General features: G+C 47.4%; 1 protein-coding gene across 1 annotated transcript in view; it reads left to right on the plus strand.

Annotated features, from left to right (window-relative positions):
- Nucleotides 1–23,149, plus strand: part of fat2 (FAT atypical cadherin 2) — a 125,372-nt gene that overhangs the window by 10,956 nt on the left and 91,267 nt on the right. Inside the window, exons 2-3 of the mRNA XM_033619522.2 lie at nt 5,599–8,865; nt 11,058–11,369. Of these exons, the coding sequence (XP_033475413.2) occupies nt 5,613–8,865; nt 11,058–11,369 (3,565 nt within the window). The 5' untranslated portion in view covers nt 5,599–5,612. The remainder of the gene's footprint in view (nt 1–5,598; nt 8,866–11,057; nt 11,370–23,149) is intronic.

Raw genomic sequence — 23,149 nt, forward strand, 5'->3', positions numbered from 1 at the left:
ATTAGAGACACTTTCACCACTTCACACAGTGACTGACAGGAAACAGGAGTCTGTTAATTCTCTCTTCAGAACCAGACTGATAAAACCAGTAAGTGATCGCAGGAGCTGCTGGTCCACTGTCTCCTCCACCAGTCAGTCAGTGTGTGTGTGTAAAGGTCCTGACACACCAAGCTGACAGTCGGCCGTCGACCAAAGTCAGGCTGTCGGTGAGTGTCCGTCGGCCTAGTTTTTGCGGTGTGTCCCGCACCGTCGGCAATTCAGTGTTGGCGGCTTTTTGGCCTATTGAGCATGTTGAATCTGTGGCGGAGCTTGTCGGTGAGAGAGATCACTCTGATTGGCTGTTCAGGTTTTATTTCCTCACCCCTGTAGCGAGTGAATCTGCCTGTAGTGAAACCGGGGCTAACCGGTGCTTCCTCCTCAGGCTCCACTTCACTCAGCTGCCCCACAGACCCGCTGCTTCTTCACACTTTAACCTGAATAACAAACCGGAGCTAGCTGGGAGCGGCTAGCGGACCGTTAGCCGCAGCATGACCGGTGGGAAGCACAGCCAGTTAGCCTCCGCTAGTCTCTGAGCTAGCCCCGGCTCTCCGTTTGGATCCAACCGGAGCACCGAGCCCTGGTTTGTTATTCAGGTTAAAGTGGGAAGAAGCAGCGGGTTTATCGGGCAGCTGAGTGAAGTGGAGCCTGCGGAGGAAACACCGGGACCGTCTGGATGTAATAGTCCGTGGAGGTGCTGCGGTGCTCGGCTGCACAGATAGGAAACCCCTCGGCTGACAGGATGTACCACTCTCTCACTCCGCTCTCTCTCACGCAGGCGCAGAACGTACGTGCTACTTGGCCGTCGGATGTAGTCCGTGTAGTGTGTTCAAATGCAACTGACACAGGGCGACGTGAGGCGACGTAGACGACGCAACAGTTGGCTTTTGTCGCCGCTAGTTCTTTGATGTCGGTTTGGTGTGTCCGCACCTTTAGGTGTGCAAAGTCAACAGACAGACAGGAGGAATGAAGGAAGCAGCAGATACTGAGTGTGTCCTGAGGATCATACGGGTGATGGTGAAATGTGATCCAGGAAGCTGCAGCTCAACATGTGGCTGCAGGTCGCTGCCTGAACACAGCGGGAAGGAGTGTGTGTGTGTGTGTGTGTGTGTGTGTGTGTGTGCGCGACGGGATGAGTCAGAGTGTGTGCGGTGATGAGGCAGTGATGCTGATTGGTGGAATGGATTCATTAGGTCTGACACTGTGTTCATTAGATTGAAACAGAATGAATCATATCTGTGTTAGTGTAATTCATCCTCACCTCCTGCTCACATGAAGCTTTAGCTGCCTTCAGCTCCGCCTCCTGACGATCATCACACGACCTAATGTTTGCTCGCTCTGAGTTACGATGATGTCACATCGAGTTTCATGCTCTGTAGTCTCTGTGTCAGCTCTCTGTTTCCCCTCATTTCATTTAATACACACTGTAATACTTACTTTAGTTTGATGTGTGAGGTGTAGTTTATGTCTCACCCCCCCCCCCCCCACACACACACACACACACATACACACATTATGTAAACCCTTCTTTAATCCGCCCTCACAGATGAAAAACTGACACTGCAGAAAAATGCAGATCAGCAGATTCCTTAAATCCTTTCTGAAACCCAAATACTGACCCTGAGCAGAGTAATCTGATTATCTGTCACCAGGTGACTGCTGATAACACCCCACATACCTGTCACCCTCCACTGAAGCCTCAGCGCCAGTCTACCTGGAGACACACACCTTAACCTCCAGTCTACCTGGAGACACACACCTTAACCTCCAGTCTACCTGGAGACACACACCTGAACCTCGCCCGCCATGTTTCTACACTACTGTAGAAGCATGGCGGTGCAACATGGCGATCTCTGTAGACGAGGACCTGCTCTCTGCGGAGATATAAACAGCTCATCCTGAGGGAACAGAAACACAACCATCAGATGAGATTATATTCTGACACACTGGAGCTTTACGTGCAGACTCTGATGATACAGAATCAAACGTCTCTGATCTGTGAACAGTACTAAAACACGTCGACCAATAAAATGAGCCGATGTTGAGTCTTCATCTTTCAGATGTTTGAGTTTCATGAGCTTTTTTGAATCACTGAAGTTGCAGTGAAACAAAGTGCGAAACATAAACTGTCAGTTTTACGTTAACACTATTCCCTCCTCCTCCTCCTCCTCCTCCTCCCAGTCTGAGTGTCGACACGCTGTACCTGCACAGAGGTAAACAGTTAGTGGAGCGGGGGAACGCTAAATCAAAGTAATGACTCCAGGGATTAGGATAACATCAGTTCTGCCTCTGCAGCGACAACAAGTATGAATAAGTATGAATAACATGGATGAAGATGCAGATTAGGTCGGAGGAGATTATGACGAGATGATTTTCTCATTGTTGGATCTGCTGTGAGGGAAACTGAAACAGGAAACTCACCTGATGCTCCTGTAGTCGTATTAGACAGAAACATAAAACTAGATTTTAGTGTAATGTGTGATGATCAGGTTTACCAAGTTCGTCCAGTCAGAGTCATATTTGGAGTAAAAAGAGCATGTTCCGTCCAATCAGACGCAGCGCTCAGTAAATGTTTTATGAGCAGTGTAAATGTTTGAATAGAGGAGGATGTGGTTTCAACTTTACTGTCAGTCAGAGATCTGAGTCTGTCTCAGTTTCCATTTATATTGAACATGTGATGTCGTCACTGTGTCCGAGTCTCCCTCATAAAACAGACATCACAGTCTCAGCAGTGTCACATCTGGATCCTCTGGTGGTCATGTTTAACGTCTGACGCCTGCAGGGACGTCTGCAGCACACACAGCCATCAGCGGCTCAGACCTACAGCACACATGCAGCCGTTTACACACGGATCAGCTCTGAACCGCCCGCTGTCTTCTGACGACAAATCCATCCTCGTAGCTCTGTGATGACTAAAGGCTTACAGGGAATCATTTCAGGAGGACTTTCTGCTCACACTCGGCCACCAAAGGAATAATTACAGGGTTTTGTGTGAAAGGCTCGGAGGCAGCTCTCTGCTCCTGAAACAATGTGTTGTTTTACTTTGACTTCTTTTTGTGGCATGTCGGGGCAGGAGTCAGATACCTCGCCACAGGCCGCACCTCTGCTGTGAGTCCATCTGGATCCTGTGTGAAGCTGCGGAAAAATGATTCCTCTGTTTGCTAAATAATAGGTACAAGAGTCAGTATGAGAGTGTGTGCGATGTGTGTCTGCAGACATGCAGGATGAAACAAGGACTTTATAATTACATTTAAAACACATAGCACTGGGCTCTGAGGCGACACAGAGGCACAGTGGTTAGCACTGTTGGCACACAGTAACAGGGCTCTGGGTTTGAACCTGCAGGTCCGCTCAGGGCCCCAGTGTCCGAACACATGCAGGTTAACTGGTGCCTCTGAACTCCAGGTTCCCACGGTCAGTGTGAGAAAGGCTGAGCTCTGAGTCTCTTTACTTTAGTCTGTCCTGCTGCTGCTCTGAAAAAGTTGGTACTGTTACATACAGTCTGCTCACAGTCAGGACAGACTACTGTATGACATCACACCCTGAACTTTGACCCTGCATGGAGTTAAAACAAACGCCACTCACACAGTTCACCAGAGATCGACCCACAGAGCTCTGCTGTTGTTACTGTGTGATGTGTGTAGTTTAACTTTAAAGCTGTAACTGCTCAGACTGTAGATTCTAACATGTGATATCTGTGACAGTGAAATTACATCTGCAGCTCTGTCGCTGTTGTTTTATACGTCTGTCCTTCTGTCTGTCATGTTTATGATTATTTTATTTATACGTTAGCTTATATTGGAGTTATGCTATGTAGCATGTGAAATAGAGTATGGTGAATGTGCTAGGAAAGGTAGTATCAGCACTGTCTCTACCTGGAGCTCGCATGTACGGAGCCTGGGTTTGTTGAAGGTGGCAGTGCTGTTTGGGCTGAGAAAGCCATGTGTAAGTAAGGTAAAGGAGGTTGTTGGGTTGGTGCAGGGAGCAGTGAGACCTGGCATTAGGGGAGTGTCTCTGTGATCACCACCCGATGACCCCAAAGACATGTTAGTTATCACTGCTCACTGGTCTGTATAGTTAAGCCTTGCCATAATAGCTTATCATAGGGCTTAGGAGGTTATTCACTGAGTGCTGATCCTTTGTCTAGAGCACAAACTTCTTGTGTTTATTTGAATTCACTTAAACAATTAATGTTCCTGTTATCACTGTTAGACTGTCATCAGTGACTTTGTCAGCTGTGACTGTGACTTCTGACACCTGTCAGTCAGCTGTCACCTGACACCTACAGGCATTAGTTGATGTGGCGGCTCGGAGAGGGTCAGTGCTGCCTCTGATGGCAGCGACAGAATGTTTGCTGTTTTTTCTGATGTTAACTTTGAATTTATGTTTTATATTTGATTTCAAATAGTTTGCAATTCGTTGGCTGATTTAAATTCCTTTTCTTACACTAGATTTTTTTAAATGAGTAGTCGAATATGAAAAGAGCTGAAAGTGTCCGTTCTTACTAAACTATAAGTGCAACTTATAAAAACAATCAGTTCAATGCAACTACAGCACTGTCTTCATTTACTGGATGATGACAAAAAATGCTGACCATGAGTTTAGTGACAGATTCTGAAAAGTAGCACTGCAGTGTTTCATTTATTAAGTTGGTGTTTAGTAAATCAGACACTGAGGGCGCAGCACTGTTTCTAACCTCTTAATTAGTGCTGGTCGGGGAGGCCCTTGGTCTCTATAAATAGATATCTGTGTATGTATTCAGAGTCTAGAGGCGACAGGACAAGACTTCAGGATCTAAGGTGCTCAGGGGTCTCATTAACAATGCATAAGATCCATACTAAAAATGTTTGTACGCACAAAACCAAAAATGACATGTGCCAGAAAATATTCAAAGGTTCCTATAATCAGGCTCCACCTCATCATCTGTGTCACCAATCTCCTGTCTCCAAAATGTTGGTAAGCACAGGTGAAAGTTTCTCCCACCAAGTCTGTTTTTATAGCTCACAACTGTCTGTGTGAAGCAGCGTACGCTTCTTTCAGGCCTCCTTTTGTATGTACACAGTGTTTGTAAATGAGACCCCAGGTTTCTGTTTTTAGTCAGAGTAATATCAACCAATCAGTTTGAGCGGCAGGTTAACCGTCTGTGGAGAGGCAGAATAGGTCAAAATGAAATCTTGAACCAATCAGCTGATAACAAGTTAGCTTCATATTCGCTAAAGATAATCCCAGATGACCAACACATGAAGAGGAAGTCTTGGCCCAGATATCTGCTGGCTGCACCAGATCAGGCCGAAATATTGACCTTTGCCCCCAGAAGTGTTATCATCGTCACATTATAACTGAAGAGTTCTGAGATTGGGGGATACGTCACTGAAAAAAGATTGAGAACCACAGTCTCAGGAGCAAGAGCCCTGTAGGGCTCCCTATAATCACTACACGTATGTTCTACCTCGTCTGTAAAGTCATGAAAACAGTGTAAAATATTCTGGAAAAGTTAAAATGAATCGTTAAAGATGGGACTCCTGATGACATGACATCTGTTTGTCTCTTGTTTTTTCACAGGTCTGAGGATCTTCATGGACGGACCAAAGATGGCAGCTTTAGGAACAGCTCTCCTCACTTTAGCGTCAGTCCTCCTGCACGTGGCGAGATGTCAGGGCAGTATGGGAAAAGGGAAAGACAGCTCGCCGCTAAGGTTCACACATCATCTTTACAATGCCACTATCAATGAGAACTCAGCCCCGCGGACGTACGTGGAGACGCCCGTGAAGATGGGCATTGAAATGACAGATGTGTTCTGGGAAATCAAGTATAACGTCGTCTCAGGTGATGACGACGGCCTCTTCCAGGCAGAGGCAGTTAAAGTCGGGGATTTCTGCTTCCTCAGGATCAAAACACGCAGCAGTAACTCGGCACTCCTCAACAGAGAGGTCAGAGACACTTACGCTCTCACTGTGGCCGCAACCGAAAGCACTTTTGACTTCCAGGCGAAGACGAAGGTGTTGATCCAGGTGCTTGACACCAACGACCTGAAGCCTCTTTTCTATCCCGCCTCGTACAACGCGGCCATCAGAGAGGACACTCCACTCAAGTCGAGTGTGGTGAAGGTCAGTGCCACAGATGCCGACGTCGGCAGCAACGCTGAGTTTTATTACTCCTTCACCAGCAGAGCTCATCCGTTCGTCGTCGACCCTTTCACGGGCACAGTCAGCCTCGTCAAGAAGCTAAATCACACCCGCACGGCGAGGTACGACCTCACCGTGTTGGCTGAGGACAGGACGAAGAAAATATCTGGTGTTCAGAAATTTGGAAATGTTGCCAGGGTTACAGTAAACGTCCAGAAGACATCCACGAGTTCTCCAGTTATCACACCTCCCCCCAAACCCACAGTGTCCACAGACGGCAGAATAAGTATTGATGTCCACGTGGAGGCTGGCATTAAGCCCGTGGAATCCCTCCATATTGTTGGAGGAGATCCCCACAAGTGTTTTGAGATAATCCCGTCAGGTGTGCAGGGCAGAGACTTCCAAGTGATCTCCACAAAGAGGATTATCTGGTCTCAAACTCCTTTTGGGTTGAATCTGTCCCTTCAGGCTAAAGACCGGAGCTTCCCCAGTTTACTCTCTCCAATTACACACATCCACATCCCGGCTCATCATTACAGCCCGCTGGCGTTTCTCGAGGACACCTACATCGTCACACTGAGCGAGTTTTCACCGCCTAAAACTCATGTAGTCAAAGTCTCTGTCTCCTCTGTGCCTTATAACGTCACCTTCAGCATCAAAAATAATGCTGACAGCACCAAATTCAGGATTAACCCCAGAACAGGAATCATAGTAACGACGGCGAGATTTGACTATGAGAGGAAGGAAAGATATGAGTTCGATGTGATGGCGAATCATGGTGAGGCTGAGACTCACGTGGTGATTGAGATTACGGATGAAAATGACAACAGCCCACAGTTCAGCCAGACGTCCTATCAGGCCACTCTGGATGAAAACGCCCCTGTCGGCAGCAGCGTTCTGAAAGTCGTCGCCACAGACAGAGACAAAGGCAAAAACAGCTTTGTGACGTACACTATAGCGAACACAGGCCCATTACCTTTCATCATAGACCCGTTCACAGGCGTCATCTCCACCTCCGAACACTTGGACTACGAGCTGATGAAACGGCGCTACCATCTGAGAATCTGGGCGTCAGACAGCGGCACCCCCTTCAGTCAGATCAGCGAATGCCCCGTGACAATAACCCTCAACAACATCAACGATAACTTCCCTCTGTTTGAGAGGGTGGGCTGCAACACCACCGTGCCTCAGGACTTACCTGTGGGACACACCATCGCTGAGCTGTCAGCCATCGACGTGGACGAGCTGCAGCAGCTGAGGTACGTCTTCGAGTCGGGGAACGAGCTCCAGGTGTTTGGTATTGACCCGGTGTCAGGCGTCGTCACCCTGAAGCAGCCGATCCCTCTGAGAGCAAACTCATTCGATTTAAAAGTTGTAGCCACAGATGGCAAACATTTCTCAGAGGCTTCAGTCATCAGGGTAACCATCACTAACAGAGGCGATGATGCGACTCTCCAGTGCCACGAAACGGGCGTTTTCAAACAGCTGACCGATAAACTGATCGAGTCCATCAAACCCATTTTAACCATTCAAGAAGAAGACACGTTCTCTGATCTGCACATCACCAACCGTCACTCTCCAAAGTTTGACCTGAGCATCCCGGGTTCTATCGACCTCATTGAGGACCATCCGCTGAATTCCACCATCGTCCAGTTCAAGGCGACGGACGCTGACTCTGGATTCAACAGTAAGCTGGTGTACGCCATCTCCAGTGGGAACGAGGATGGCTGTTTCTCCATTGACGTTTTCTCTGGTGACCTTCAGTTAGTCTGTCCGTTAGACAGAGAGAGTAAAGAGTTCTACATCTTGAACATCACTGTTTATGATTTGGGAATACCGCAGACGTCTGCCTGGAAGTTTGTTGCAGTGAACGTCATGGACGTCAACGACAATCCTCCGGTTTTCGATCAGCCCAGATACGTGATCCATGTGCCTGAAAACACGGAGGTGGACTCCATCATCTTCACAGCTCGTGCAGTAGATCCTGACGCAGATATGAGCGGGAGTGTCCAGTACTCCCTGCTGACGTCCACTGACATGTTCAGGGTCGATGAAGCGACTGGCGAGGTGACGGTGACAGGCCGTTTGGATCGGGAAGCCTCGCCCAGGCATGACCTCCGGATTGAAGCCAGAGACCAGGCCAAGCTGGGCCCTCAGCTGTTCTCCATCATCGACCTGGTGGTGGTTTTACAGGACATAAACGACAACCCGCCAAAGTTTGTGCCCAAAGTTTACAAAGTCAAAGTTCCCGAGGACGTTCCTGTGGGCATGCTGCTCGTCTGGGTCGAGAGCGTCGACTTGGATCAGGGCAGCGGAGGCCTCGTCACCTATAACCTCAAGAACACAGAGGGCGGGACCTTCCACCTCGACTCCTCCACGGGCGCCTTAATCCTGGAGCGGGAGCTGGACTTTGAGAGACGGCCATTTTACAACCTCACGGTCCGAGCGGTGGATCACGGCCTCCCTCGCTCCTTGTCCTCCTCCTGCTTCGTGGAGATTCAGGTTCTGGACGTGAACGAGAACCTCCACAGGCCTGTGCCGTCAGAGTTTGTGTATGAAGCCGGAGTGATGGAGGACTCAGCGGTGGGAACGTCTGTGGTCACACTCACAGCTTCAGATAAAGACCTGGGCAGAGACGGAGTCGTCAGGTACCACATCCATGAAGGCTCCGGTCTGGGCGTCTTCGCCATCAACGAGGAAACAGGTAAAAAAAACAAACTCTGTGGTTTTGTCTCTTTGTTGTGTTTCTGGTTGTTTGTTGGTGACGAGGGGGAAACAGTTTTTCTTTTGATGAAGTTTGAACATGTAAAACCTGCAGAGCCTCGTCCTGAACTATATTATAGTTTATGTTTGACTTATTAGTTGTGCTGCTGTTTGCCTGGGACTGTTCATTATTTATGAGAGGAGTGGGCGGCATGGGTTCACTTTTTTTTTGACCCTCCCTGAAGCTACAGATATTTCTCCTTGAGCCTGAGTGACTGAAGGAAAATGCCTGACCATCCTTCTTAAGCAACATACATTCAAGTTTAAGACAGTCAAAATACTTTTGAGCCTCGCGGCAGAAATGACATTGTTTGCCTGCAATCAGTTGCTGGAAACCAGAAATAATTAATTGCTGGTAATTAACGTCACATCTCTTGTGATTGGGCCGACACAGAACCGAGACAGGCGCAGCTCAGACAGCTGTTATTTCTTACAGAGATCATGTTCTAGAAGACAGGAGACACATTCTGTATTTGTGATACAGGAGCTCAGAGCAGATTATCTGGTGGAACACAAAAAATTAGGAAAAGGGGCCCTCAGAAGGAAACATATATCGGCACATCTTGCATTGGCAGCTATAAACCCCCATAAACCCTTAAATTAAAGCATTACACGATGCACCGCTGCTGCTCCAAACCCCCTCTAACCGGGGCCCCTCTAGCTACAGTGTGACAGTTGGATACTGTTCGTTTGGACACGCCCTTGACTGGCTCCTTAGCCTGGGGCCCCGCAGAGTCTCGGATCGCCTCGGACACAAAACTTAATCTGAGCTAAAAACAGTGACGTTTGATTAAATCACTTTAAAACTTCACCAGAAATAAACTGTTTGAACTAAAAGTCATTAATGTCTGTGACAAACAGAGGCTTTTGTTCAACTCCAGGATTTAGTGTTCAACTTTAAACTTTCAGTTATCAAAGGGTTGTTACAATCTATAACGTCTGTCGTGTCAGGTCACTGATATCACGCTCCCCGCTGCTGATGTCTTTGTCACAGTTTATTTGGGTCGTCACATGCACGTGCTGCACACGCCTGCTGTGTGCTCAGCTTCTATGATGTAAGACGGATTTATAATTTGTTTAAAAGAAAGAAGTGGGTTAATAAATGTTTTTTATAAAAAAAATTTGAATAAAAATCTGCTGCTGACCTTTGAGTGATAAGTGTTAGAGCCCCTGCTGTAGCTGTAGCTTTTTAAACATGGACGAGCTGAGTCCTTAAAATACTCAGAAAAATGAAAATGTGAACATGTTCAGTTCAGAGACAAACAGGCCGAACCCGTCTGCTGATGAAGATCATGTGTTATGATTGAAAGCAGAAGAAATAGCTGCTAATGGCCCTGGTGGTCAGAATGTTTTTCCATTTGTGGTTTCAGTGTGTATTTTGCGTTTGCGATGTTTGACTGATATGTAAGAGCTCACACTCAGGCACAGTTGACATTAATAATCCTGATGTTAAATGTGATGTAAGTGTAAAGATTTCCTCCTGATGTTGACACAGAAAATTGTTACAGATATTTCCTGGTGTCATAGTACGTAATGATTTCTCCTCTGGGGGTGTTTGAGGTAGTTTGTCTATTCCATCATGGTATCTTTGCAGAGGAAGCCCTTCGACCTCTCAACATATCGTCGTGCATTCCATCAGTCCACTGCTGCACTTAGAGCTCAGATAAAATCAGGGCAAACAGAGTTCTCGGTCATAATGGGGCCGCGCTGAAATACGTCTTGGTTTGTGTGTTGCTGTTTTTTTTGCTCCCCCTCAGGGTGTCCGAATTCAAATTGCTTCAGACAGAAACTATGTGCAGTGAAGACGTGTCAGACCCCCATCGTACCGCAGCTCCCCTGTGGGATCTGCTCCTCGTACTCTGAAGGAATCTCACTTAGTTTTGGCAACACAGACATGTCACGCTGCGGGGCTGTCGGGCCCCGAGCCAAATTTCTCAAACTGCAAACAGGCGCGTGATGAAAGTGGTGACTGATATTTCCTGCGGGGTGGTTACACTTATTAAATATTTAATTGATTAAACTGATAAGTGATTAATTCCTGAGGCAGTAGCAGTTTGAAACCAGTGAAAACTTGTTCTGTTCATAAGTGAAACTGTTTTATTTTCCTCCTGACTCCCCTCTCACCTGTCCCAGGTGTGATTCGTACGACAGAGACGTTGGACCGCGAGACGACGCCTCACTACTGGCTCTCCGTCTACGTCACTGATCTGGGAACCGAACCTCTGATCTCCTGGACGCACGTCTTCCTGGAGGTCCTGGACGTTAACGATAACGCTCCAGAACTCTCTCAGCCCGTGTACTTTGCGTCCGTCCAGGAGAACGTGGACAAAGTGAAGTCAGTCGTCCAGGTGTTGGCGACAGACGTGGACACTTCCTCTGAGGGGAAGCTCTCCTACCAGATGCTGGAAGCTCATCAGACGTACTTCGATGTGGATCCCAAAACAGGTGAGACTATAAGACTACATGTTTCTACTGAACAGGCCGAAACAACCATCTGTAGTTTGGGATGTTAACAGAATATTTACTTCTGATCCTTCAGGTTTTGTTCAGAGAGATAATCTCCACTAATAAACACCACTTTATGATTATTGAAGAATAAATTCAATCAGCAGAAGAAGAAAGCTAACGTTAGGCCGTAAACAAACCACACCACAGTCACATGACTTAACGTCACCGCCACAACAATGAGGCAGTAAAGTGGTGATGACGTTCTGTAGTCTCACTCTGACTCTTGTTAGACACATAAAGCTTCAAACTTCACAGCAGGTATTTACTGATGTATTTTATGTTGTGGAACAAAAGCTTGTGTTAACCGCAGACCTTATTTCAGATGTCTAACCCAAAACACGCTGACTTCAAGACCAGGGAACAGAAGGCGCTAACATGCTAACATGCTAACTCATTTCTGTTTTTTTGGACTGATTCCTTGCAGCAGCGTTTGTGTCTGCCCTCTGGTCTCTCCACAGGTCACCTGGATGAGTTAGCAGCTTCATTTTGAGCCATAAACCCCCTTTAGCATTATTAGCATTGTTAGCTCTGTTAGTGCTGTTAGCAGTGTCAGCACAGCTAGTGGTGCTAACTTAATTAACCATGCTAAAAGGAAGAAATGAAGCCGCTAACTCACCAGGGTGACCTGATGGGAGACCGGAAGGCGGCCACAGCGTTAATGCAGCAACACGGTCCTGTTGGGACGGCGCCACCAGTGGTGCACAGTGCAGAGCGGCCAAGGCTAACACTAGCTAACCTGTAGAGGTCAGAGGGCAGGCAGCTGACACCATGCTTCCACATCTGTCTGTCAGCAAAGCCAACAGGAAAAGATTTATGTCACAAAATATTAAAATGTCACCACTTCTGAATGGATGAGGTTTTGCTGGTAATGTGATCGACAGTGTTTATTTATGATAACAGTTGTTTCTGAACCAAAATAATCTCACACATTAAAACCTAAAATGAGACTTTAGAAGAAACTTTGAATCAGAAATTTGATTTAATCATCAGTAGGTTGAATATGGAGCAGAGAAACAAACATTATCTGTTAACTCTGATTTCTGACATAACACTGACTGAACACAACACACGACTGTCACACACGTGCACGAGGAAGAGGAGGAGGAGGAGACACAATAGTCTGACTTTTACAAGCAGCGTCTGTCTGCGGCACAGATTCAGTGTGGGCCTGTGATACTTTGATTGTATTTCAGTGATATTTCATGTCAACCTGCAGTCGCAACAAATTCACTTCTTACTTTATTTTCAGATTTTCTTTCTATTATATTCAGATATTTTCCAGCAGGACTCCACATCATGCTTTCACTGTGAAGTAAGTTACTGCTGATTTAAACCTCTGCTCTGAGCCCGATGTCACCTCCAGCTCTGTGACAGTGGGCACACTCTTGAATCTTCAGCTCGGCCCTGAAACATGTGACTGAAGCTTTAACAGGCAGCAGATATACAGAGACTGTGGGCTGTAGGTGTAACTGGATCAGCCTGCTCAGTGTCTTCTCCTCTTGTCATGAGCAGTGTGGACAGAAAGACATTTTGATTCAAACTCCCTCTGTGAGTCTGAGACATCTGGACGACCTGGCATCACTGCGACTGTAAAACCTCACGGCCAGTTATTTCCCACAGGGGGGTGAAAAATGGTTAATATGTCCTGATAGGGTGATCCAGGTGTGAGCAGAGGGAGAGTGTGTCACTGCTGAAAATGAAACTTCATAATGAGAAACTCAGTCAGAGGTCACTCACAAACTCACTCATCTGTGCTCTGAGAGGATTTAAGGAGGAAAAGTGTCCCATGAGCCCCTCAGGTATCTGTACATTCATCTCTGACAGTTGCAACTGAGTCATCTGCTGCGCACTTTGATGTTGGGGCAAATAAGTGCAGCATTAGCTCTGACGCTACAAGCTGCTACAAGCCCTGTCCTGCTGCTGTAATCCGCAGGTAGCTCAGGTGATTGTCCACACCCTCGGGCCGGTGCAGCAGAGGATTACAGGCGGAGGGCGAGTTGTGTTTAAAGGAGAGACGTCACACAAAGACAGGAGGACAGGAGGACAGGAGACAGACACACAGTGTCACACTGAAACAAACTGTTCCTGTGTAAAAGCAGCTGTATTTGATATTTATGTCCCCGAGCACACAAGCTCAGGCTGAGCAATGTGTTTGGTTAAAGCTCGTTGTGTCTGTGTGAGGTTTGTTCTAACGTCAGCCCTCTGAATGCAGACGACCTGAACACTGAGCTTGATTCTTTAGTCTCAATTTGATCCCCAGTAACTTCCAAAAGTTCGTCCTCCACTGCGGCTGCGTCAAATCATGAATAAATAAATATATAAATAACACAGAGGAACTGGTGGAACCAGAAAAGACACATAAACGTCATCAGTGAACTGATTTTACAAATGAAAGGCTGAAAACAAAAATGTCAGAGAAGACTGAGGAAATCAGATTAAAATGAGATTGTTTGAAAATTATGTCAAAATAAAATGATATGGTCAAAAGTATGTGGACGGCTCTGCACATATTCTCATGTACATTTGGGCTGCGTTCAGGGTTTGGACTCGACCAATCAGAGTCAGTCTTAAAGCTCCAGTGTGTCAGATTATAATCTCATCTAATGGTTGTTGTTCCCTCAGAATGAGCTGTTTATATCTACACAGGGAGCAGGTCCTCGTCTACAGAGATCAGCATGTTGCACCGCCATGTTTCTACAGTAGCCCAGAACGGACGAACCAAACACTGACTCTAGATAGATAGATAGATTCATGTGTTCATGTAGTCAGCAACTCCTCGCCAACGACTGCGTTGGAAAAACACTGATATTTAAATTCTAACCTGCTTATTCAGAGTTTTTCCTGCTTTAAATCAGCCGCGGTCTCATTTATAAAACAGTGTTGGATCCAGACTGAACATGGATCATCAGCAGTTCCTACGGTCAGGCTCCAACCACACGCGTACACACTGTTTCATAAATGAGACCTCAGGTCTGTTTGTTTCTGAGAGGAAGAGCCCTCTGAGGATAATTCAGCTCCTGGACAGTGAAGGGTTTTTGTTTCTGTGGGCCTTTAATGACAGGACAGTTTGAAGCATGAAAGGAGGAGAGAGAGGAGGTGACATGCAGCCTGTAGCCACTGTGGGAAGGGCACTCGCATATGGGCCGCCCGCTTTACCCACTGAGCCACTGGGTGCCCAAACACTGAAGGAATTTGTGCTTAGCATTAGATACAGAGACGGAGACAGACGGAGCCTTGTGTCTGTACGCTGGGTTCATTCTGTCAGTATTCCTGCACGTTTTCTGAAAGCTTACAGAAGAACGGAGCAGAGCTGCTGCAGGTCGTGGAGGCAGCGTGGCGTTTTGTGAGTAAGATACTGTGGGACCTTTGGAAACAACGAAGACATTTAAATAAAGGCAGAACGGAACCAGTCAGTGATGTAGTGTCTGGATGTATTAATGACCTCACAGACCACCACCGCCGTTCACAGCGTTGGAAAGAGATGGATCTATTGTCACACATAAAGACGACACTAAACCCCCCAAACCTGACAGACTGAACCTTTAAAAGACTCAAGACGTGGACTTGAGAGAGACGACTTGTTAGCAGCTGCTCTGCTGTGTGGACCGTCTGCCTCACACTCTGCTAAGAGACTAAACTGGCCTCTGGAGGACGTTCACTCAAATTTAGACGGAGCCAAAATCTTTAAATCTGTGAGAAAAGCACGCTCCATTTACACAAAGAGCTCTAAAATAAAAAGATGTGGAATATTTATTCATGTTTACATTATTTACATATTTACTGAAGTATTTCAGGATTTATTTCATAGAGAAACAGTTGGTGTGGAAGAAGTTGAGTGATGTGCACAGAGCTCTGACCTCAACACCACTAAACAAAACAACAACCTTAGACTGTGTGAAGAGGCTGCACGGTGCTGACGAAGACCATAAAACACAACTGCAACACTTACAGTAGAGTTCACTTGTTTAATACGGGCAGAGACATGAAGACAGGGACAGGTTTTATCTAAAGAGCCACCATCAGCCTGACAAAACAAGCTCTTTAGATGAAACATGTCCGTGTCTATATGTTTCTGCCCGTATTAAAGAAGTGAAATCTGCTGTCAGTGCTCGTGTTCTGTTTCATGAACTGGAACGAGGCGCACCTCCTCACCCAACATCAGCAGGAAAGATCCAGAACGAGAAGGCGGCGCGTTCATTTCTGTGGGTTTGGAATTCAAAGGTCAACAGTCACATGACTGTCATCCAAAGCGTCCACATACTTTAGGCCATTTAGTTAAATCAAAGAGGAATTTACAGGTGAGGATCAGAAACCATTAAGAGGATCTGCTGGTGTTCAGAGAGATAATGTAACATTTAATTTGAAGGCAGCAGCGCTCCGACTACACACAGACAAATCAGATGGAGGCGCTCAGTGTTCGTGTTAATGATGGAGTTTGTGTTTCCTGTTGGAACTTGATCTTCAGAACAGGATCCACCTCGTCGTATTTTCACAGTGAATGCACTGTTACTAATGTACAGGTGAGAGGTGCAGAAACCTCTCATGCCTCGACAGGATCAACATGACTCACGGCTGTGCGCAGGTTTCTGACAAAGCTTCACACCCTGAAGCTCGTATATACTTTGCTCTGCAGCGCCGTGCGTCTGATTCAACCCTGAAGAATGAAAGTTTCAGCAGGAGACGATCTGAGCTGAGCGAATCACAAACACAAAGGGCATCCAGACCCATCCCTCTTTTACTGAGTTTGTATTAAGTTGCGACAGGTTGCTGTCTGACTTCAGCAGCAGCAGGTTGGTGCAGAGAGCCAGGGCGTGCCAAATTACCAAAATGACCCAAAATGATCAAAGATAAGTGCAGGTCTGTCAGCAGGGCCCGACACGCCAGGAATGTTCCCCATTCATTAGCTACACGATAGCAACAATCAATTCTTTAAATCATTTCTGATGTTCGGCTTTATTTACGGTTTACAAGCCGCAGACTGAGACCTGAGTCTGGGTCTGTGCCCCCCCCCCCCCCCCCCAGGCCCTGAAATCTACACTTATGCAAATAAGTATATTCTTCCACTTACACAGGAGGCTGGAGGCACATTGTTGCCTCACAGCAGGAGGGTTCCTCAGGAGGCGGCCCTTCACTGTGGCTCAGGACACATTCACACTGTAGAAACATGTTTGGCTATGACCACCTCAGAACATGGTCTGAGTATTCAGATCTGTCCACATGTTTCTACCAGGTGTGAACGGAGCCTCTGTTTGTGTCTCTGACTTGTGATGCTACAGTTTGACATGTAGTATCTGCCTCATGCTGAGAGTGCGTCCCCTGAGGATGGCTGCAGGGATCAGATAGTGTTGGCAGTCAGTGAGGCAGTGAGAGTCTTCTCGATCAGATCAGATCAGATAATGGTCTGATAATGACGAGGCTCTTGAAGGCCCTGCGCTGCCTGAGTGCTGGATCAGTATTTAAAGTGTTTGCTGCTGTAATTAGTGAAGACCTGGTCTATTTGTGTCTCTGTTGAGGGGCTTTGTTTGCACATGCAACTTGATTTGCATCCATTTATTATTGAAGAAGTTGTTTAGTAAAAACCAACCAGAGACAGTCTGAGGACTCGTGTCTGTTAAATCCTGATGAGTCTGACTCACTGTGTCCCTCAGACTGACAGCGTCTCTGCTCTGTAACTCACTGATGTTGAAATGTTGCTGAGAAATGCCACATCATTTTAGCAGTGGCTGAGTGAGTAAATAAAGGCTCCGTTAAGGAAACAAAGATGGGAAGCAGCAGCTGCTGAAAAGCCAGCTGGCTCTAGATCTGGAGGGAAAGAGGAGGAAACAAACAGACCAGGTCTCGACATGTCAGACATGTCTGTTTATCTTCTCGTGGTTTTGACAGCGGTCCACACGGCTGAGTGAAAACAGGCGACGACGGAGAGAGCGGCCTTTAGCCCTCACTCTAATGACAAAAACACACTTTCTAATGTGCCCCACCTGTCCTGATGATGATGATGATGATGATGATGATGATGTCCTCCCAGCAGGGCTTGTTTGCTCTGTCGTAAAAAGCCTGAACGACCCTCAGCAGGGTCTTTTAAACCCTCAGCTCTGTCTGCAGGCAGCAGCTCCCACACCTCCCCCTGTCCTGATGAATAAACAGCTCTCTGGAGGATCATCTTCCTCAGTTACATCAGTCTGAGGTGACCCGGCGGAGAACAGAGACGCTGTGCCTGCAGCCGCTGGAGACATTCTTCTTCTACAACTTCTCCCTTCAGTGTTTTATTCAGAAACACACGTCTGTCTGATTCATCCAGCAGCACAACCTTTCTCTGTAGGCTCTGACTGATCCTGAGTGCCGTCCACGTCCACATAATAACCAGAGTCCATGTTCTGTAAATATTGTCCACACACGTCCTCTGCATGAGTATGAACACGTCGGCCTTGCAGACACCTTCACTTTATAAAGACGAGTCATTAATAAAAATAAAAATGTGCCGAGGGGTTCAGTGGAATAAAGGAAGCTATAAATCCAATCAAAGTTGTATCATCAGCAAAAGAAATTCCATTCCAACAGTCAAGCAGGTAAAATGTAACGATGCCCTGACGGCAACAGAGAAAACATGTTGTCAAGAAGAAGCTGAAATACTTTCTGGAGAATTTGTCCCTCTGTGTCACTGCTCGGGAAAAATAAGTGTTTCCTGCTGGCATCTGGCTTTATGATGGAATTTATGGGCACTGAGGGAAACACAACACTGGGCTGAACATTTCTGAAATGTTATGTTTAAATATGCAAATGAGGCATTATCTGATTAAATATGTGCTGATGTGCAAACAGAAATCTGAACTAACACACTCCTGGACGTCACATTGTGACACGTAAACATTAATGTTTACTGTGTCCTCCTCGGCTGAGCTGTAACGTTAGCGCGCTCAGTGATTTTTGGGTGCGCTATCGCTTTAAGAGGAAGCAGGCAGGTGAGGCTCAGGTGTGTTGCGGCTGCTGCTCAGATATTAATTAAGACTCTTGTTGCTTTTGTGGTATGAACGTTCAGCGGCTCGTTGTCTGCAGACTCAGAGGTGATCTGTGTGTTTAATCAGTGAGAGGAGACAAATGTACCTGCAGTGTTTTCACACCTGTGCTCACCTGGCCGTCAGCCGCACACACATGTCACTGTGTTACAGTCAGACACGCATCAGTTAAACCGTCTGTCAGCGACGGCCGACTGTCAGCAGGGCATCTTACCCTCAAAATGTAATATCCTCCACTTCTTCTTCAACACTGACTGTTGCACATCAGACCATGTTCTCAGTACACTCTCAGGAAGAAGGGTTCGTCAAGGACTGTTTAGAGATCCTGACCCTCACCATCATTGTATTCAAATCGCTGTTAAGTCTCAAGTCTTTGCTCTGAAGGCCCAGGTCAGGTCCCAAGTTTAGAGTCCTAAACAAGTCACAGTTCGCTCTTCACTATATGTAAACTCAATTTAACAGCAATAATCGCAGAATAGAAATTTGGTGGAAGTTGTTGCGTTTCCATCTGGAAGTGTCAAACATTTTGCACTGAGTAGTTTTCATATGTGAACAAAATGATCTTTGGGATCAGTTTTTGTTGCTCATTAACATAATGCTGGTTCTCCATGGTTCGGTCCTGCAGGTAGGTTGGGTGATGTCAGGTAGGTTGGATGACGTCAGGTTGGTGGGATGATGTCAGGTAGGTTGGATGATGTCAGGTAGGTTGGATGACGTCAGGTTGGTGGGATGATGTCAGGTAGGTTGGATGATGTCAGGTTGGTGGGATGATGTCAGGTAGGTTGGATGATGTCAGGTTGGTGGGATGATGTCAGGTAGGTTGGATGATGTCAGGTTGGTGGGATGATGTCAGGTTGGTGGGATGATGTCAGGTTGGTGGGATGATGTCAGGTAGGTTGGATGATGTCAGGTAGGTTGGATGATGTCAGGTAGGTGGGATGATGTCAGGTAGGTTGGATGATGTCAGGTTGGTTGGGTGATGTCAGGTTGGTGGGATGATGTCAGGTAGGTTGGATGATGTCAGGTTGGTGGGATGATGTCAGGTAGGTTGGATGATGTCAGGTTGGTGGGATGATGTCAGGTAGGTTGGATGATGTCAGGTAGGTTGGATGATGTCAGGTAGGTTGGATGATGTCAGGTTGGTGCGATGATGTCAGGTAGGTTGGATGATGTCAGGTTGTTGGGATGATGTCAGGTAGGTTGGATGATGTCAGGTTGGTGGGATGATGTCAGGTTGGTGGGATGATGTCAGGTTGGTGGGATGATGTCAGGTTGGTTGGATGATGTCAGGTAGGTTGGATGATGTCAGGTTGGTGGGATGATGTCAGGTTGGTGGGATGATGTCAGGTTGGTGGGATGATGTCAGGTTGGTTGGATGATGTCAGGTAGGTTGGATGATGTCAGGTTGGTGGGATGATGTCAGGTTGGTGGGATGATGTCAGGTAGGTTGGGTGATGTCAGGTAGGTTGGATGATGTCAGGTAGGTTGGATGATGTCAGGTAGGTTGGATGACGTCAGGTTGGTGGGATGATGTCAGGTAGGTTGGATGATGTCAGGTAGGTTGGATGACGTCAGGTTGGTGGGATGATGTCAGGTAGGTTGGGTGATGTCAGGTAGGTTGGATGACGTCAGGTTGGTGGGATGATGTCAGGTTGGTTGGGTGATGTCAGGTAGGTTGGATGATGTCAGGTTGGTGGGATGATGTCAGGTTGGTTGGATGATGTCAGGTTGGTGGGATGATGTCAGGTAGGTTGGATGATGTCAGGTTGGTGGGATGATGTCAGGTTGGTGGGATGATGTCAGGTTGGTGGGATGATGTCAGGTAGGTTGGATGATGTCAGGTAGGTTGGATGATGTCAGGTTGGTGGGATGATGTCAGGTTGGTGGGATGATGTCAGGTTGGTTGGGTGATGTCAGGTAGGTTGGATGATGTCAGGTTGGTGGGATGATGTCAGGTTGGTTGGATGATGTCAGGTTGGTGGGATGATGTCAGGTTGGTGGGATGATGTCAGGTTGGTGGGATGACGTCAGGTTGGTGGGATGATGTCAGGTTGGTTGGATGACGTCAGGTAGGTGGGATGATGTCAGGTTGGTGGGATGACGTCAGGTAGGTTGGATGATGTCAGGTTGGTGGGATGATGTCAGGTTGGTTGGATGATGTCAGGTTGGTGGGATGATGTCAGGTAGGTTGGATGATGTCAGGTTGGTGGGATGATGTCAGGTTGGTGGGATGATGTCAGGTTGGTGGGATGATGTCAGGTAGGTTGGATGATGTCAGGTAGGTTGGATGATGTCAGGTTGGTGGGATGATGTCAGGTAGGTTGGATGATGTCAGGTTGGTTGGGTGATGTCAGGTTGGTGGGATGATGTCAGGTAGGTTGGATGATGTCAGGTTGGTGGGATGATGTCAGGTAGGTTGGATGATGTCAGGTTGGTGGGATGATGTCAGGTAGGTTGGATGATGTCAGGTAGGTTGGATGATGTCAGGTAGGTTGGATGATGTCAGGTAGGTTGGATGATGTCAGGTTGGTGGGATGATGTCAGGTAGGTTGGATGATGTCAGGTTGGTGGGATGATGTCAGGTAGGTTGGATGATGTCAGGTTGGTGGGATGATGTCAGGTTGGTGGGATGATGTCAGGTTGGTGGGATGATGTCAGGTTGGTTGGATGATGTCAGGTAGGTTGGATGATGTCAGGTTGGTGGGATGATGTCAGGTTGGTGGGATGATGTCAGGTTGGTTGGATGATGTCAGGTAGGTTGGATGATGTCAGGTTGGTGGGATGATGTCAGGTTGGTGGGATGATGTCAGGTAGGTTGGGTGATGTCAGGTAGGTTGGATGATGTCAGGTAGGTTGGATGATGTCAGGTAGGTTGGATGACGTCAGGTTGGTGGGATGATGTCAGGTAGGTTGGATGATGTCAGGTAGGTTGGATGACGTCAGGTTGGTGGGATGATGTCAGGTAGGTTGGGTGATGTCAGGTAGGTTGGATGATGTCAGGTTGGTGGGATGATGTCAGGTTGGTTGGGTGATGTCAGGTAGGTGGGATGACGTCAGGTTGGTGGGATGATGTCAGGTTGGTTGGATGACGTCAGGTAGGTGGGATGATGTCAGGTTGGTGGGATGACGTCAGGTAGGTTGGATGATGTCAGGTTGGTGGGATGATGTCAGGTTGGTTGGATGATGTCAGGTAGGTTGGGTGATGTCAGGTAGGTTGGATGACGTCAGGTTGGTGGGATGATGTCAGGTTGGTTGGGTGATGTCAGGTAGGTGGGATGACGTCAGGTAGGTGGGATGATGTCAGGTTGGTGGGATGACGTCAGGTAGGTTGGATGATGTCAGGTTGGTGGGATGACGTCAGGTTGGTTGGATGACGTCAGGTAGGTTGGATGATGTCAGGTAGGTTGGATGACGTCAGGTTGGTTGGATGACGTCAGGTAGGTTGGATGACGTCAGGTAGGTTGGATGACGTCAGGTTGGTGGGATGATGTCAGGTTGGTTGGATGATGTCAGGTTGGTTGGATGACGTCAGGTTGGTGGGATGATGTCAGGTTGGTGGGATGATGTCAGGTTGGTGGGATGATGTCAGGTAGGTTGGATGACGTCAGGTAGGTTGGATGATGTCAGGTAGGTTGGATGATGTCAGGTTGGTGGGATGATGTCAGGTAGGTTGGATGATGTCAGGTAGGTTGGATGATGTCAGGTTGGTGGGATGATGTCAGGTTGGTGGGATGATGTCAGGTAGGTTGGGTGATGTCAGGTAGGTTGGATGATGTCAGGTTGGTTGGATGATGTCAGGTAGGTTGGATGATGTCAGGTTGGTGGGATGATGTCAGGTTGGTGGGATGATGTCAGGTAGGTTGGGTGATGTCAGGTAGGTTGGATGATGTCAGGTTGGTTGGATGATGTCAGGTAGGTTGGATGATGTCAGGTTGGTGGGATGATGTCAGGTTGGTGGGATGATGTCAGGTAGGTTGGGTGATGTCAGGTAGGTTGGATGATGTCAGGTAGGTTGGATGATGTCAGGTAGGTTGGATGACGTCAGGTTGGTGGGATGATGTCAGGTAGGTTGGATGATGTCAGGTAGGTTGGATGACGTCAGGTTGGTGGGATGATGTCAGGTAGGTTGGGTGATGTCAGGTAGGTTGGATGACGTCAGGTTGGTGGGATGATGTCAGGTTGGTTGGGTGATGTCAGGTAGGTGGGATGACGTCAGGTTGGTGGGATGATGTCAGGTTGGTTGGATGACGTCAGGTAGGTGGGATGATGTCAGGTTGGTGGGATGATGTCAGGTAGGTTGGGTGATGTCAGGTAGGTTGGATGATGTCAGGTAGGTTGGATGATGTCAGGTAGGTTGGATGACGTCAGGTTGGTGGGATGATGTCAGGTAGGTTGGATGATGTCAGGTAGGTTGGATGACGTCAGGTTGGTGGGATGATGTCAGGTAGGTTGGGTGATGTCAGGTAGGTTGGATGACGTCAGGTTGGTGGGATGATGTCAGGTTGGTTGGGTGATGTCAGGTAGGTGGGATGACGTCAGGTTGGTGGGATGATGTCAGGTTGGTTGGATGATGTCAGGTTGGTGGGATGATGTCAGGTTGGTGGGATGACGTCAGGTAGGTTGGATGATGTCAGGTTGGTGGGATGATGTCAGGTTGGTTGGATGATGTCAGGTAGGTTGGGTGATGTCAGGTAGGTTGGATGA

Source organism: Epinephelus lanceolatus, chromosome 7, assembly GCF_041903045.1.
Source record: "Epinephelus lanceolatus isolate andai-2023 chromosome 7, ASM4190304v1, whole genome shotgun sequence".
Lineage (NCBI taxonomy): Eukaryota > Metazoa > Chordata > Actinopteri > Perciformes > Serranidae > Epinephelus > Epinephelus lanceolatus.